The sequence below is a fragment of the Equus przewalskii genome, chromosome 15 (genome assembly GCF_037783145.1).
Source record: "Equus przewalskii isolate Varuska chromosome 15, EquPr2, whole genome shotgun sequence".
Lineage (NCBI taxonomy): Eukaryota > Metazoa > Chordata > Mammalia > Perissodactyla > Equidae > Equus > Equus przewalskii.
Genome location: NC_091845.1, coordinates 38134036 through 38146372, shown reverse-complemented (window position 1 = coordinate 38146372; position 12337 = coordinate 38134036). Strand labels below are relative to the sequence as shown.

The window sequence follows — 12337 nt, the reverse complement described above, 5'->3', positions numbered from 1 at the left end:
GTTTTTTGGTTTTTTGGTTTATCATTTTTTTCTTTCATGAGTAATACTTTCTATGTTGTCTCTAAGAAATCTGTACTTATTCCAAGGTCAAAAACATATCCTTCTATGTTTTTTTTTTTTCTTTCCTAGAATCTGTATAATTTTAGCTTTTACATTTGGGGCCATGATCCACCTGTAATTGATTTTTTTTGTATGGTTGGAGCTCAGGATTGAGGTTTATATTTTTCTATATGGATATCTAAGCGGCACCATTTTTGAAGAAAAATAAATATTCCTTTCCCCATTGAATTGCTATGGCACTCATCAAAAATCACTCGACTGTGTATGTTTGGATCTAGTTCTGGACTCTATTTTCTTCCATTGATCTCCTGGTTGTCTATGTATTTGCCAATATCATACTGCCTTGATTACATTCAGTCCAGGAACATGGTGTATTTTTTTCTTTATTTAGGTCTTCAGTTTTTCTTAGCATTATTTTGTAGTCTTGCACATCTTGCATTGCTAATATTTTTAGTTTTTTGATGCTATTGTAAGTAGAATCTAAAAATTTAAAAAATTTCCAGTAGTTTATTACTAGTTTGTGGAAATACAATTGATTTTTATGTATTAATCTTGTATTCTGTGACATTGTTTAATTTACTTATTAGCTCTAGCAGTTTTCTATATTCACAATAATGTTATCTGTGAATAATGACAGCTTTACCTCTTTCTTTCCAATCTTTATGCCTTTATTTTCCTTGCCTGTGCACTGGCTGGGACTTCTAATACAATGTAGAATAGCAGTGGCAAGAGCAGAGTAAGACTGAATAAGTAGCTGAGGCTTTGTTTCCTGGGAGGCCTTTCTTTTGACTGGAGGAATGACATACTGTGATTTACACTTTAAAAAAATCTTCTGGCCCCCTGGGAAGAATTGCAGGGGCAAAAGTATAAGCAGGGAGACTCACAAGAAGACTGCAGAATTCCAAGTGAGAGAGGGAGGTGGTTTGGCCTGGGATGACAGGAGATCTGGGATGTATCTGGAGTTGGAGTCTTAGAACTCACTCTATGGATGGAGGTAGGGGAAGGAAAAGGGCACCAAAGATGACTGCTAGAGTGTTACAGTGTTGCCTTGAGGTACTGGGGAGATGGAGGTGCTGTATCTTGAGACGAGGAGACTTTAGGGGGTATAGCTTTGCCCACTATCCTTTCAAGATACTATTAGACATCCAAAGTGTCAGGAGACAGCTGGAGTGATGAAGCTTGAGGCACAGCTTTTGGGAGACATCATGATTTAGATGGAATCCAAAGCCACAGCACGAGACAGGAGATGAGAGAATGTGGAGAGTGATGAAACGGAGACTTAATTTGGGAGCAGAGGTTGGGGAGGCATGAAGGAACCAAAAAAGTAAACTTAGAGGGAACATTGAGGTAGGAGAAACACCAAAAGAGTAGTTTTTTGGAAGTCTCTTGAAGCGAATGTTCCCAGAAAGAGATGGTCACTGTGTGGATGATGCTAAACAGGAAAAGTAGGACAAGGACAGAGAAACAATGATCAGATTTCCATCACAGACATCCTTAGTGGCCTTAATATGGGTATTTCAGTGCAGTGATAGGGCTGGAAGCTCAATTGGAGAGATGGGAGCTGAAGATATGGAAGTGGAGGCAGTGAGCACAGTGAAGGGGAATGGCAGCCTTTCTCCAAGCACCCAGTGAAGAGCCTTGAGGAGCACTAGGCATCTGCTGAGGGACCAAAGCCCTCACTGGCCATGAGAGAGAAAAATGGGCCCTGTGTCTGGAAATCAGGGCCTGGGCCAGCCAGGGTGGATGAGTAGATGAGACAGGCTGGGGAGAAAGAAGAGGGTGAAGCAGGCACAAGAATCCATGCCCAATACTGTCCCCGGCTCTCTATCATGCGTGCCCAGCTTCAAAAAATCCTCCATGCTCATCACCAGGAGGGAGGATCTCTGAGAAGGGTGGGAGGGTTGATTCCAGAGTACAGGGCAGCCAGTGCAGCCCAGCTCCACGTCCTGCCTATATGGGTTACTTTCCTGAGAAAGCTGCACTGCTTTATCCAGGCAAGTTTGTCATAAAAGCAACACAGACTCATTGGGAAATTGCAGAAAAGAGGGAAAGGTTTGCTTCTTGATATATTTTACTCTGGCTTATTTCTACATGCGATTGTTCTTGCATAATTATAACCATATTTTGAACAGAGTTTGGGGCCTGATTATTTTTCACTGAACGTTACACAATAGACATTCTCCATGTTGATACATGTAGCTTTCATTGTTGTTATTAATTGCATGGGGTAATGCCCCATGTTCAACTAATTCATCCCCTACTAGTGGTTATTTCGGTTACTTTCAATATTTATAGACAGTATTGCATTGAACATTCATGTGAGTGGCGCTTTCCCTCGATCCATTTTCACAGAACTAACGTTTTTGGTGATTGTGATACCAACTTGCCACATTGCTGGTAGCGGGTCAACTAGACCCACTCCACTGAGAAACACTACATGGGGCAGCCTACTCTCATATTCCTAACTGCCTGCACACTGTCATTTAAAATTTTTCTTTTTATTTAATAGGCCAAAGAAAGGATCTCATTGTAGCTTCAATCTGTCTGTCTTTGATGGTTAGAGAAGATGCTCATTTTCCCATTTGTTCATTTACTGGTTCTTTTCCCCTCATGGGAGGGAACAGATCCCATCAAGTGATCTGCACTTGTCCCTTTCCTAGTGGCCTCTCCCAAAGGCTCACCATGCCCTGCCAGGACCGTCCTTACCCATTGAAGTGATCCAAGGTCAAACTTTTGTGTCTTCCTGGACTGTTACTCCCTCTCCCACCAGCCAATTTTCAGGGTCACATTCTTCCTCTGGAAGACCTCATGTAATCCTTTCTGCCCAGTTTTCAGTGCCACTGTCTCAGGTCAGACCCACATCCTCATATCAAGGAACCATGGAATAGTCACAGCAGCTTCTTAGCCTGCCCAGTAGATTCTCCTCTAAGCTATCATTGACTCTGCCTCCGGCCACTTCCCCTGGGCCTAGAAGAGCCTTTGGGAAACACACCTTGACTGACTGACCAATGTAGTCTCTACTGACTGCTAGGAATTCTCTGTTGTCTGCCTCCATCCACCGGCCACCTCCCCCAAGGAAATCTCAGGCTCTGGTCACACTGGCCTTGTTGCTGCCTTTCATAGGACTTTCTTGCTTCTCTCCGTTCCTTGGTTCATGAGACCTCCATCAAGAGTGCCCCCCTTTATTCCTGAACCATATTTAACCAAACTCATCCTCTTGGACCTTGTCTCTTCAGTGAAGCCTTCCTGGATTTTTCTGTTCTGCTTGGCATCCCTGCCCCTGAATGTCCATAGCATTTATAGTCTACAAGGGCTCTCTCAGAGGGCTCTCAATAAGTAGTCCCCTTTCCCCAATCCAACTTAGAACAAGTTGAGAGATAAAAACCCATATGGAGGCCAAAGCATCACCTTCTTCCTTGATGAAGGCTAGGGGTAGACAGCAGCTTAGTGTGAGGCCAAATGGGCTTGTGAACTGAGCCCAGAATTATGTGACTCCCTCTCTGTCCCCTAGTCTCACTTGCTCTGGGTGAGTGAGGTCAGGGTATCACAGACAATGGAGACTAGCACATGGAAGGGAGCATTGGGAATGAGAAATCCACCACCCCCAGTCCATACCCCAGGGAGAAGTGCTGAATCCTGTCTTGAATTATTATGTAGTCACTTACAGTGGGTTTTGTTGCTTCAATTCCGCTGTGAGCTCCTTAAGACTAAGGTATGCAGAGCTTCTTATCCTTGCAGTGCCTCCAAGTGGGTGAAGAGGACTTGCTCTTTGCAAGTCCCTCCTCCTCCATGCATACCCATCCCAGCTAAGTCTGAAATTCTGTTCTGAGAGCCTCATTTCTCTATGGATACTGGCCTGAATAGATGGAGACCCTGTGGGAGCAGGCAGGGATGTCACCATTGTCATTCACTCAGGCCTCAGTCAGGAGAGTAATAGGCACTTTCCTGAGAGCAGGATTCCAAGGGGATGTAGGGCATGGGGGCACAATTACTCTTGGTGCCCTTGTACTAGGAATGAGAAGAGAGCCAGACAAGCAGTTGGGATGTCACAGGCATGACTTGTTTAACTCACAGTTGTGCTGAGAGCCTCCTTTGGGCCTTTACTGAACTGATTGATGAATGATTGGGTCATTCAAGGCCTGGGGGATTAATTATTTTTGGCTAAGCAGGGCTTCCCATGGACAGAGCCAGGTTACAAACTCCACTGCTCCACTGGCTGCTGCTTTCTAGAAGAATTTGAGCCCTCACAGAATTTGGAGCCCACCTGGTAATGCCTGGATTCCAGAGCTGTGGGTGCACACACATCACTGCACCATGTAGAGTTAGAAAAAGATTTCTCTAAAAATAACCACCGAGGAATATTTAATTTGATAGCAAGACTATGACTAATGTATGAAACAGAGAGTCTATGTGACAAGACACAGTACAATAATGGGGAGAAATTCATGTTTGACCTTTAAACCAGTGCAAAATGAAACAGATCCAAGCCTTGGCAGCTGAGGACCTTTTGGATCTGGGGAAACTGGCTATAAGCAGGGGATATGATGGTCACGGAGCAGAACTGATGGGATATGCAGTTCTCAAGAGTGTTGCATCATGGAAATATCCCAGAGAAATCAATACCTTTTGGTATTAAATAGAGAGAAGGGGCTGGTGCTGAGCTAAGCGCTGGCTGGTGAGAGGCGGATGTGGGAGGCCAGCCCAGCTGGATGGGGGTGACCAAACCAGCTCTTACAGGCTGGCTCAGAAGAGAGGCAGGTTCCCCAAATGTGAGACCCAGCATTTCTGGGAAGCAATCTGAGCCCTCGGGGAGGGAAGCAAGGTTCTAATTGAGTGAATATCTACCCTGTGCTAGGTTCTGTGTTGAGAGCTTTGTACACATTATCCTCATAAGTATCCCTGGTGTAAAAGCCATTATCATTCCCACTTGACAGAAGAGGAAACTGAGGTCAGAGAGGTTAAGCTAGTTGCCTGGGATCACCCAGCTGGAAAATGTCTGGAGCTGGATATGAACCCATAATCTTCAAGCTCTATTCGCTGTTGCTGGGTCACTTAAAACTTGAAAAAGCCCAAGGGCTGGCAGTTGCCTAGAGTGACAGGTTGGGGTTGGGGCAGGCTAAGTGTGGGTTGTGATTTCAACGTGGGCCTGGTGATGAGTTCTCATGAAAAATTGCCATGGCTCCTGGCATGGCAGGTTTCGGATCAGGATCACTTTCCTGATCATTCTGTAATTCATGACCGCATATTATAAATTCTGATCCATCACCTTCATTGCTAATTGGAGAACAAAACAGTCTCCATTTCTCAGAGTTTCTCCTCCTCAATGGCAACAGGTTGAGTACTGGTCCTACTGCTCCCCAGGTCATGGTCATGCATGTTCTGAGTACACATCAAGGTATGGTCTCAGGAGAGAGGTCTTTGAAGATGTTTTTCTGTATCCTTTACTAAATCTTTCTCAAAGAAGAGATTGGCAGTAGTCCCTGATTGGATTCAGAGCCAGTTGTTTCTTGCTATGTTTGGTGATATTCTTTCTCAGGACCCTTAGCATGGGCAGGTCTGTGGGTGATAAGCAAAGAGTTGAGATCTCAGTTGAAGCAGTGAGGCCCAGAACTTTTCCTAGACTCAGGAGAGTTGGCTCTGCCAGGAGGTAAGCTACTCTTCCTCTCTGAGACTGGGAGATGAAGGCTGAGCCTATGCTCAGGTGTGCCATCTTGAGAATCAAGGAAGGATTGGCTCAAAGAGGAAAGGGAAGCCTGGAGTGGTTTGGCATAGCCTTTGTTGGGTGCTGGGAGAAATGGGGAACATGCAGTGTTGCCTCTGAGACCAGCACTCAAGGGGATGGGCCTTTGCCTAGATTGTTCCTCTAACAAGCCTAGGATCTCCTGGATGGGCCTGGTCTTACTCACTTCTCTCATCTCTGCTTCTGACCCAAAGCCTGGCAATGGTTGGTGCCCCAGTGTTATGGGACCCCAAAGACTTGGTCCTGCCTCCCACTTCAGCCACATTTCTCCCCACTTTCCACTTATTTGCTCACTTACTCATCACATCTTGGTCACACTGGCCTTTCCATTCCTCGGATACATCAAGCTCTTTCCTCACCAGACCTACCTCTCCAATGCTGTTCCCTCTGCCTAGAGAACTTTCTCCCCTTTACTTGACTGATTCAGCTGCATTGTCAGGTTCTAGTTTAAACATCATTTCCTCCAGGAAGTCTTCCCTGACTTACCAAACTAGGGCAGGCCCCTTGGTGGATGCTCTCTTTGTACTCTGCACTCTTCTGTCCTAGTACTTATGTCCCTAATTAGAGATTCACTTGTGTGATAATTGGTTTAATGCCTCTTCTCACTAACTAGATGTTAAACTCTGTGACAGGAAAGACAATGAACATCTTCTGCTCTGGACCTCGTCCAGAATAGGCACTCAATAAATATTTGGCAAATGAATAATTAAAATTTCCCACACTTCAAGGTGAATACTATGAGGAACTGGTGGTAACAGAGCCTCAGTTCCCTTTCTAGTCCCAGCCCCACAATAATTCAGAGATGGGGTAGGTGGTGCTACACCAAACAAACAGGCTTTGTTTTGCACTTAACTCAAGTGAATTGGTGAAGGCATTGCAATTGGTTGCTTTTTATGTGTAGAGAAATTACCTCTGTCCTGATTTGCAATATCTGTGCTATTTTGGGTTGTTTTTCTCTTTTGGACCTATTTGTATTGGAGCAATAATTTCACCATTTGGCTACGCAGAGGCCCAATTAATATTACAAATATGGTCCCATAAAATTCACTTCTTGACATTAGAACGTTTTGTTGCTAATTACTCTCCAAGGTTTTTAATTTCAATTCCTCCTTGGTGACTTAGTGCAGAAATTCAAGGGCACAGTTATTTCCCCCAAAGGGAAAGGAGGACTAAGTAATGCCAAGTTTCTATCTACTTGCCCTTCCTTCCATGGGGTATGTTGTTTTTGACTCTATCTCTTCCCATTTTCCTGCCAGAAACAAACAACAAACAAACAAAAACCATATTGGAACAAAGACATAACTTTCTGCAAAAAGAAAAAAACCCCACTCATTCACTAATATATTCATTCAAGCAATATTTACTGAGTGCCTACTATATGTTAGATCCTGTGTGACAGGCACTAAGGACACTAAAAAGAATACAGTATGACACTGTCTCCAGGTAGCTCACAGTCTTGAGTGGGCAGGAAGGAAGTGCTGAGAAGCCTGTGACATATCCGGGGGTGCTTCTCATGGTGGGGTTTGATAGCTATAGCCCATCCAGAAGTGCCACGTTAGTCACCAGCGGTTGAAATAAGGGAAGCGTTGGTCACTTCTCATTTGAAAAACCCTGGCTAACTGCAAGGAATCTGCATTTTAACAATATTTTGAATGGGTTGATAAAACAGGAACAGATGGTTAAAGTTTGTCATTTTAGGGAAAATAATGAAATATTGCACTGCTTAATCTGTCTCCTTTTCCACACTCTTCCCTATCCCTTCCCCACCACAAAGATATCCAGATGCAACAAAATTTAAAGCAAAATATTAATAATAATCTTCTTAGTCACCTGGGTCTCTTCACCTGAAAGGACCCTAACTTTGTCAGCTATCTCTGTGTTAACCTTTATTCCAATGTTGCCTCCTTAGAGGAGGTTTCCTAAAAGGTACTGCTTTAGGGGAACATAAGGGGTGTTAGTGAAGTGAGACTAGCTTGGGTGTCTCTCTGCCATGAAGAAAACTACCTCTGCAGATGCTTTCTTAACCAGAGCAGACCCCCTTCTAGAGGAACCCAGCGGAGAAGAGATGAGTTGGGTAATGCGTGTTCCTGAGCCTCCTATCCACCTGCCCTTGGCCTGCATGTGGGCATAAGCTCTAGATGCAGGCACCTCCCAAGAAGGCAGAATGTCACCACTATCACCTGCACTTGGACTTGCCTCTATACCCACTGCATTTCTCTGAAGTTTTCCCACTATTCTGCTTGGACAGAGCTTCAGATGAGATCACCTGCTAGGAGAAGAAGTGAGTGCTACTCTAGCACCATGGCCAGAAACTCTTGGGAGAATGAGCATCATGTGTCACTTGCCTACTGCTTGCTGACTTCAGTAGCAAGAGCCTCCAGGATGCTCCTGGATAAACATCATCTTTGCGGCCACACATTGTTTTATGAGCTGAGTCATCAGACTGGCTGGCTCCTTAAAAGCTGCTGTCTGATTCTCCAGGCAGCACAAAACAAGGAGAGAAGATATGAAGCATAGCTCATTGAGCTTTGTAGAGGGCCAGTCCCATTCTCCAAAGGGGATGGGGGATTTATCATTATGAAGTTTGTTTATGTTAAAAATTACTGATTAACTTAAGTTCCAGTTAAGACAAAAAGATGATACCACCTGCATTTCTTGTATATTATATGCAAAATCTATTTATGGGCTATTTTTTTTTTTAGGAAGATTAGCCCTGAGCTAAGATCTACCACCAATCCTCCTCTTTTTTTGCTGAGGAAGACTGGCCCTGAGCTAACATCTGTGCCCATCTTCCTCTACTTTATATGTGGGATGCCTACCACAGCATGGCGTGCCAAGCAGTGCCATGTCCGCACCCAGGATCTGAACCAGCTAACTCCGGGCCGTTGGAGTGGAATGTGCGAACTTAACGGCTGTGCCACCGGCCCAGCCCCTGGGCTATTTTTAATAGTCACCAGTCTCAAAGAATTTGTTGCTGAAAACTTGATTCCTTCCTCACTCATCAAGTTGCAATTTACCATCTGAGGCAATGAGTTTAACCCAAAAGTAATAGTGACATGTTAAGTCAAACTATTTGCAGACTTCTTTGTTTCTTAGATACGTAGCTCAACCATGTTTATCTTTTATACAGCTACTCAATAAGATGTCTCAATGAATTTTTAATTAAAGCCAATGTGCCTATATCATGGAAATTTACTCTAATTAACTCAAGTTTCTGAATTTGGAGATTTGTGACTTGCAGAAGTAAATTTCTCAGTTCTCTTTTCCAACCTATTTCATTATGGTCTCAGGAAACATACAGGCAGATCATTCACCCAAGAGTATACGTTGAATTCCTGTTAGGTGGCAGGCACTATGTTGCATGGGGTAAAAATAAATGAAAAGCAATCTTTGCCACTAAAGAAGGAAACAGATGTTTGTCAATGTGCAAAGTGGACACATTTGATCTCTTGGAGGAGAGGGGGACAAGTAGGCGCTACAGGAAAGGTCCTCATGGGAGAGCAAAAATCGTTTAGCCAAAGGCAGTTGGGGAAGATTTCACGGGGAAAGCTGACCTTGGAGGGTGAGGAGGACCCATGAGTTTTGAGAGAGGAGACTATATGGGCTGAGGAATACTGGATGTAAGGCCCAGCCAGAGCCAGAGAATAGCCGACACTTGTGTCTGGAGTTGGAATGGCCCTGGGGACTTCTAGGAGAGCAGTTTCCAGGAGGTGACAGAATCAGAAACCAGACCTTCAGAGACTGAGAGTCAAATAAATTTCATCGAAATAAGGGATCTGGAGTGGATAATTCTCCTTGGAAGTAAGTTAGAGAGAGGGGAAGAGAGAGGAAATGGGGGATGAGGATACCCACAAGGCAGGTGTTCCTGGGATCATGGAAGGAGCCTGTGGAACAGAACAGGGTGAAAATGGGGCACAGGGAGCAACACTGGTGCAGTGGGTTCCTGGGGATCCTGAGAAGGAGCAGGCAATGAACCTGAGTGGTGATGAGAACATTACGATGAGTGAGTGGAAAGGAGAGGAGGGCAGGGCAGTGAGGCTCCTGATTTTCAGAGGCAAGGTGGAGGTCGGCTCACATGCTGGGAGGGGTGAGAGCAGATTAAGAGCCTCATTCAGTTGAGTGGACTGAGAGCCTGAGAAAGAGCTCAGAACAGATGCTGTAGGTATAGGAGAGTGGGTGCATAGCCCTGCCAAAGGCTGATTCTCCACAACATGTGCTACGCCCTTTTGCTTCAACTCAAGAAAACAATCTAAATTTAGTACAAACAGGCTCTCTAGGAGTCTAGGACTTATCAGACGCCCTCCTTCTTACCTTGATCCCCTTTCTTTCTCCTTGGCTGGTTGGGATTAATGCCCTCTCATTCCTGAGCTGAGGTGTGCAGTTGTGGATTGGGACTGTCTTCATCTGGGGAAGTCATCATCTAAGATGGATTCAGACTGAGAATAAAAGAGTAAACTTTGGGGAAATCAGTCCTTAGGTTCTGAAACTGTCATCACGTACATCAGCCAATGGAGAGCAACTAGAGGATGAAATATGAGCTTTAAGGTTGTTTAGAAAGTCTCTGTAACTTGGCCCTACTTGCTGGATAGCTCCCTGGAGAAAGCTTTGTGGGAATGTGACTTCTTTCCATGGTCCATGTTCCATAGTGGCCACTGGGCAGGGGTCTATCTTCCTGGAACAGTTAGCTACATAAACAAGGATCTCTCTTTTATTATTTCTTGGACCAAAAAAAAAAAAAATGTATCTAGTTATCGAGAAACTCAGTCACTTCCAGAACATTTTCCTGGGGCAGGATTGGGCAGCCTTCATTGGTGGGAGGAGTCTATAGGTCAGGAGCTGGGAGTCTGTGGCAATAATCCAGGTGAGCACAGTTAAGCCTGGGAATACTAACCAATCATAAAGGACATCACGAAGGAAGAATCAACGAGATTTATTGATTACCAAGATATTCTTATAGTAGTCTTGTTTCCTACTCAACAAGTGTGTGCCAGGTGCTAGGCTGGGTGCTGAGGTACCAGAAAGGTGACTTTAGCCTGGCGCTTGCCTTCTGGGAGCTGACAGTCTTACGGGAGAAATAAGACACAAATGCATAGCTGGAATCACAGGCAAAAGAGCGAAGGATCCAGTCTGCTAGCTGCAGAATCAGGGAAGGTTTCCTGGAGGTGAGGTGATGAGCTGGGCTTTAAACAGGTGGGGTGTCCAAGAGTGATAGCTAGGGATGACACCAGGGTTTTGACTTGGTAGTGCTGGTGACAGAGATGGATGGATCTGCTGGGATTACGGCTGGGAACACCATGTGGTCCAGATATAAGTGGAAAGGAGAAGTCCTGCAGTTGCCAGGACTATCCTGGTCTTTGATGAGTGGTTGACCTAGGGTCACAAGGTGATAGCTGTAGTTGTAAGAGTGACCGGATTCTTAGGGAGGAGAGAAAGGAGTAAAGTTTCAGGCCCTAGCCAGAGACTCACAATGACTTGGGAAGCAGAAACCTAGGAGCAGCAGAGAAGGTGCCCAGGGTAGGGACCCGGGATCCCAGCGAGGAGGTGCTTCCCTCTAGTAAGGCTGCTGTGATTGTTCAGGCCCAAATATTTACGGCGCAGGCCAACTCACCGAAACAAGAACCAATGAGACGTCAGCTGTTTCGCCTAGAAGGCGTCCCAGAGACCAAAGAGCGAGGGGCACGAATATGCCCTACCCGGTTGTCCCGCCACGGCCCCACCTTGAGGGCTGAGGAGATGCTCAGGGTGGCTCGCGGGACCTTTCCGGGCATGAGGCTGTGACAGCGCTGTGGGTGACACTAGGATGGGTCTGAAAAGGGCATCGTTCCCTCTCTTCCCAGCTCTCCCCTCTCAGATTGGGGGCCCGCGACGAACTCGGCGTGCCTGGCAGAAGGCACTGGACGCTGAAGCCCGTGGAGGGGAGGCGAGAGCCTCCCACTTGTCCAGCCCTGCCTCCTCCAGAGCTTGCTGTCACCAAGAGCCCGCGCTGCGCCGAGGAACTAGTCCTGACCCCCGCGGGGCAGTCCAATCGCCTCTCGCGGATTTCCCTCGGTTGGCGCGCGGCGGTGGCGCGTGGGCTCGCGCGCGGGCTCGGGCGGCGCGAGCCCGGGCAGCGGCGCATGCGCGGGCGTCCTGCGAGCCCGCTGAGGAGATCCGAGCCGCGGCGGCGCTGGGAGCTGAGCCGCGGAGCTGTGAGGAACTGAGCGGCGGCGCCGGACAGGTGGCGAGCCCGCATCCGCACCCGCACCGCCCGGGACTGCTGGGTCGCCTGCGGAGCCTCGCGGTCCGGACGTGGCAGCTGCATCCCGGACGGCCTGTGAGGGATGCGCCGCCCACTGCCCCGCGCCGCCTGACCGCCGCCGCCTCGGCTCGCGGTGCGCCACAGCCGGGCCCGCGGTCGTCCCCGCCGCGCTGTCGCCTGGCCGCCGCGCCCGCGGGGCCGCGTCCGGCCATGTGGACCCCCACGGAGGAAGAGAAATACGGCGTAGGTAGGTGAGGCTTGGGCCTGGCCGCGGCGGGGGTTCCGGGGACGCGCCCGTG

General features: G+C 47.0%; 1 protein-coding gene across 38 annotated transcripts in view; it reads left to right on the top strand.

Moving 5' to 3' along the window:
* The first annotated feature begins 11691 nt into the window (after window positions 1-11691).
* The window catches only part of DOCK3 (dedicator of cytokinesis 3), a 445464-nt gene continuing 444818 nt past the window's right edge, over window positions 11692-12337 (top strand). For 33 of the 38 annotated variants that reach the window (XR_011526962.1, XR_011526961.1, XR_011526959.1 and 30 more), the window contains exon 1: window positions 11709-12285. Coding sequence is in view for 30 of the 38 variants with exons in the window: in XM_070575204.1 (XP_070431305.1) it covers window positions 12249-12285 (37 nt within the window). In the remaining 8 variants the exon portion in view is untranslated. Of the gene's footprint in view, window positions 12286-12337 lie in introns of all 38 variants that reach the window. The other 5 variants (XM_070575208.1, XM_070575205.1, XM_070575203.1 and 2 more) reach the window with 3 other exon arrangements.